At 36.4% G+C, this 5484-nt stretch overlaps 1 protein-coding gene across 1 annotated transcript in view; it reads right to left on the bottom strand.

Moving 5' to 3' along the window:
* Nucleotides 1-1314: 1314 nt before the first annotated feature.
* The window catches only part of LOC107710748 (tubulin polyglutamylase TTLL11-like), an 11856-nt gene continuing 7686 nt past the window's right edge, over nt 1315-5484 (bottom strand). Inside the window, exons 2-3 of the mRNA XM_016515589.1 lie at nt 3367-3466; nt 1315-1463 (exon numbers count right to left, since the gene is read on the bottom strand). Coding sequence (XP_016371075.1) covers nt 1315-1463; nt 3367-3466 — 249 coding nt within the window. The remainder of the gene's footprint in view (nt 1464-3366; nt 3467-5484) is intronic.

The raw sequence follows: 5484 nt of genomic DNA, 5'->3' as shown, positions 1-5484 counted from the left end.
CAGTCTTAAGTCGTTGGGGTATATTTGTAGCAATAGCCAAAAATACATTGTATGGGATATATGTATGGGTCAAAATTATAAAAAAAATTTTATGCCAAAAATCATTAGGATATTAAGATCATGTTCCATGAAGATATTTAGTAAATTTCTTACTGTAAATATATTAAAACTTAATTTTTGATTAGTAATGTGCATTGCTAAGAACTTCATTTGGACAACTTTAAAGGTGATTTTCTCAATATTTAGATTTTTTTGCACCCTCAGATTCCAGATTTTCAAATAGTTGTATCTCGGCCAAATATTGTCCTATCCTAACAAACCATACATCATCATCATCATTTCGAAAAATTGACCCTTATGACTGGTTTTGTGGTCCAGGGTCACAAATGTCTTTAAGGTCACTTGATTAATTTAACACAGCCTTGCTGAATAAAATTACTTTCTTTAAAAACAAATACCTTACTGACCCCAAACTTTTGAACAGCAGTGTATACTATTGTAGCATATGCATATATATACATACAGTGGGTACGGAAAGTATTCAGACCCCCTTAAATTTTTCACTCTTTGTTATATTGCAGCCATTTGCTAAAATCATTTAAGTTAATTTTTTTTCCTCATTAATGTACACACAGCACCCCATATTGACAGAAAAACACAGAATTGTTGACATTTTTGCAGATTTAGTTTTCTTTAGCTGCATACATGTTTTCTCTTTTTCCCCCCTTCCGCAGATCTCTGCTGCCCCCTGCAGCTTTTCTATTTTAAAAAAAGTTACTCAAACACAAGTCCTCACAAGTCTTTCCTGATTCATGCTCAAAGGTTCATGCACAAATATGAATAAGTATTAATAATCTAAAAAAAGGGAAATAAAAAAGGAAAAACACTCCAAAAAAAAACCAAAACAACAAAAAACGAACAAATTGAACCACAAATTGTTTAAACCTACTGGACAGCATAAGATAAAATCCCATTTAAGCAGCCCATCTGAACAAATAAAGCACAAAGGTACAGTAACTGTAATATGTGGAAGGAGATTGAAGATGTAAATCCAGTAACTACAAGATCTTGTAACAAACTTGTCATTCACAATTAGCTCTTGCTGGCTTCTAAACTGCTTAACCTGGTTTTACTGTGGTTCTGTCTTGACCAATTACTACTACAGCAATCTACCTAAAGATACACCACTGAGAGAAACACTGCTGGAGGAAGACAGAAAAAAAGACAGTTTGTCTAGCTTCTGTAAATGTCTTCTTTGTGATTTCAAAGATTGACTCTAATACGGTGTCCTAAGTATCTTCTGAAGTGTTTCCCTCACTGAGCTTGTACCTGTGAGGAGAAGAGTTGGTATTCCTCAGGCAGGATCCAGGAGCGTGGGTAGAAGTTGTACTCCTCCGGGAACAGCTCCTGCATGGTACGCACGGCACGACTCAGGTTTATCTTCCGCAGCATCTCTATCATTCCTGCTGACCGACAGGATAGTTGATGAGAAAACTGTGAAATCAAAGAGAAATGACCCTACAGGGACGTTATTCTCTCTCAAAAAAAGACACATTTTAGAGCCCTATTTCCCAGAACTTTCATTAAATCACTTGATCATTTGATTTCAATGGCTCCATAGCGCACACACAGGCACACAGCTTGGAAAGGCTGTCTGTGTGAAAGCAACTGTCAATACAGCTATGAAAACAGCCATATTCCATCCAACCCATGAGTCAGCAGCTCTTGAGACTCCTTTATGACTCCACTGCTGAAAAACATTCCAGTGAACAATACTCACCATACTGTATGACTGATAACCTTCCTCTAAAAGCAAGTACAGTCATGGCCAAAAGTTTTGGCAGTGACATAAATTTTGTGTTTTGCAAAGTTTGCTGCTTAAGCTGTTGTGGTGTTCATACACATTGTTTCTAGATTATTGTGTAGAGTGATCAGATGCATTTTTAATAATTGCTAAAAGCTTCATTGGCCAAAAAATGAACTTTCACAAAAAAAAAACAAATTTCACTGTTTTTTGATCCTGACACAAAATGAAAAACGTCCTGCAAGAGTGACTTCCAACGACTCATGAGCCATTTGGTGATGATCCGTGCATTTTCCAGCATGATGGAGCACCATGTCACAAAGCAAGAGTGATAAAGAAGTGGCTTTGAAGATCATTACATTGAAATTTTGGATCCGTGGCCAGGCATCTCCCCGGAGCTCAATCCCATAGAGAACCTGTGGTCATTCCTCAAAAGGCGAGTGGACAAGCAGAAGCCCACAAATTGTGATCAACTCACAATTGGCAAGAATGGATCGCCATCAGTCAGGATTTGGCCCAGAAGCTAATATCCAGCATGCCAGAGCGAATTGCACAGGTTATGAAGAACAAGGGTCAACACTGTAAATATTGACTCATGTTTTTTTTTGCCAATAAAAGCCTTTAAAACTTATGATATGCTTATCATTGTTTTTCAGTATACCATAGAAACATGTGGAAAAATAATCTACAAATAGTGAAGCAGCAAACATTGCAAAACACAAAATTTATGTCACTGCCAAAACTTTTGGCCATGACTATGCAGAATGTAGCCTATACTAACTAACTAATGTAAATGTGACAAAGTTTAGTACTATTTTTCAATTTCCAGACTTGTTTAAATTAGTTTCAGCAATGGTTTTCAATAGTTGCAGTTTTGTAATTTATGCACGGATTTTGTTCTTAATATTTTTAGCTTCAGGTTTTTTGTAATAGGATACAGTGTTTCACCATGTCGAAATCAGAGGGACATCTTCAACCACACAAACAGGTCAGATCATTCAACTTTGTGATCCACTGATTTTAGTTTCATTTTGCTTTAGTTTTTCTTATACTTTGTGATTTCAGTCAAATGTTTTAAAATCAATTGTTTTCATCTTTATTTACTATAAAAACACTGTATTTAACAGCCCTATCCCCATCCTTAACGCTTTAAAGAATTTGTTTAATTTTGTAAATCTCCTGCTTGCCAGGTTAATTGACCAAAACTATTATTTAGATATTTATTGTTGAATAGGCTTGCCATGGCATACTTTTCATATACAAGAAGCACATTCAACACAAGCATGCAAGGAGTTGCCATGGTGAGAAACAACATTAAAAACAGCATAACAACATAATTACCAGCTACAGGTAATACCAGATTGACCAGTTTAAATGCAAACATCGTACCAGTCTGAAAATTAGGATTAAACGATCTTTAATGACAGATCCCACTGTCATTTACATTTTTTTTCATTTTACATTTACACAAGATTGCAAATGGTGGTGTCCTATTACAATTACTTAAGTCGCCGTTTCTAGGATGACAACATCTTTAAAGACCTACTTTTTGTGAAGTTTACCTGGGAATTTGTTGACTTGCCCAGAGATGATGTTCTCATTGTCATGAAAAGAGACGCCATGCCAGTAGATATCACAGGCTGTCCGCCTACCCATCGGAAACTGCAGGATCAAAAGAAAGAGAGAGACTTGAGGCAAAGTAAAGGAGGAAAACCATCAATCACAACACAATACACATGTCATACTTTTGACAAGGATGCAAAACATTGACTATGACTAACTGTACTAGAATAACAACAGTTCACCACTGCAGGACTTTTTTTCCATGAAACATTTTAGTAAACAATTTCTACTCTTTCCAACAGTATGCATATCACGGCTGAGGGCTACATTCTCAATGACTTGGAAGAATAGTTATACTTCTACAACAGTAACAGTGTCAGGTACAGAGGCAGGGTTAAGATATGTTACTGCCATCATTCATTTACAGGTGAAAATGCATTTTGAGCACTTGTGTACAGACCAGTGTTTGAGGTTTTGGTCCAGTTTCATATACATTTTTAAGACCCTGTATATGATGACTAGGCTACAGTATGGGCTAAGCGTGAAGTAGGTTATCAAGGTCACTAATCAGGATGCAGGTAGTGTGCTTAGTATAGACTAGGTTACGTGTCTTGGGCTGGATTTTGTGAGGATCATGTCACTGTTTAACAGGCTAATGGAGTGTGAGGAGGTGCTCCTATATTGGTCAGCTAGCACACAGAGGAAACCAGAAATTTGTGATCAGATTAGGAGTTCACGCTGGTTTACAGGTATAGCTACAGTTGTGAAGGCCAGTTTTTTTCAAAATGTCCTCACAAATATAGTGAAACCTGTCAACGACAGAGGTTTAAATAGCCCTTGCTATTTCAGAGGCTCAGGAATCAGTCAAAAGTAGCAAATCTAAAACATATATACCATAATTCATAAAGTGAAACCAAAGTGTGAATGTGATCAAAAACCACAGACATCACAGACCGTAGCAGAACAATTAACAAGTGACCTTTATTTGCTCCAGTTGCTTTAATCTGAAGTGCAGCAATTTTGTGCAGCACTAATGCTCATGTGCGTGACTTTGATAGATCACTGCATGAAGCTGGCATAAACAAAAATGGTTTCCAATTATTTTTTCCTCTTAAAACACAATGATCTATTTATTTGCATTCTTCTAACATTGCGTTTTAATAAAAAAAAAAGAAGAAAAAAAAAGACTGAAGCAGGGTAAAACTAAACTGGGCAGTTCAATTAGATCTGCCTTCTTTGGATAAATATTGATATACATCTGTCAGATTTAGTGACCAGCAATTATTGTTAGTGTACTGACTGCACTAATAGCTTTGTGTAAACATTTTAATGCATTTGGGTTCACCCAAAAATAAGAAATCTACGATATTTACTCCTCTCATGCTGTTCCAAAACCTGTATGACTTTATTCAGCAGATAACAAACGAAAATATTTTGAAGAATGTTGGTAACTAAAAACATTTGGGGACCACTGACTTCCAAAAAAATAAAACAAAAAAATGAAGACATTTCACAAAATATCTTCTTTTAAATTCCACAGAAGAAAGAAACTGGTTTGGAACACCATGAATGTAAATTTTTATTTTTGTGTGAACTGGGAAGAATCTTCTTAAATAATAACACAAAGTGGTTTATTCAGTTTGAGTCAAAATATTAGCACCCCAGCTCTGTTTGATGCATCAGGGTTAGCAAAGATCTCTTAAACATGAATAACATTTCATTGCTCTGTCAGAGTAGCTGAAAACGAGGACATGCCTGTTCAATCCAATCACCTCTAGCCGTAACTACTTAAATGAAGTTACTTGGTATTATGTAGCAGTTACAAGACACGTGAAATTGTCACGAAACACTGAAAAGAAAACTTGTGCACCAAGAAATTCCAAACTTAAAAAAAAGAGCATTTCAATTCAAACTATGGTATATCTTCAATGCATTTAACAAGTTAGACAAAATGTGAAACATCCTTTCGGAAAACACTTTCCTCCTTTCTAATGGCGCTTTTCCACTGCGTGGTACGGCACGGCTCGGTTTGCGTTTCCACTGCAGTTCAGTACCGCTTTAGAGTGGACGGGATTATTCACATGTCGTTATAGTTGCGCCGCCTCTACTGCCGCGAC

Source organism: Sinocyclocheilus rhinocerous, unplaced genomic scaffold, assembly GCF_001515625.1.
Source record: "Sinocyclocheilus rhinocerous isolate Xijiao unplaced genomic scaffold, SAMN03320098_v1.1 scaffold2071, whole genome shotgun sequence".
Classification (NCBI taxonomy): domain Eukaryota; kingdom Metazoa; phylum Chordata; class Actinopteri; order Cypriniformes; family Cyprinidae; genus Sinocyclocheilus; species Sinocyclocheilus rhinocerous.
This window is presented reverse-complemented; position numbering and strand designations above follow the sequence as displayed.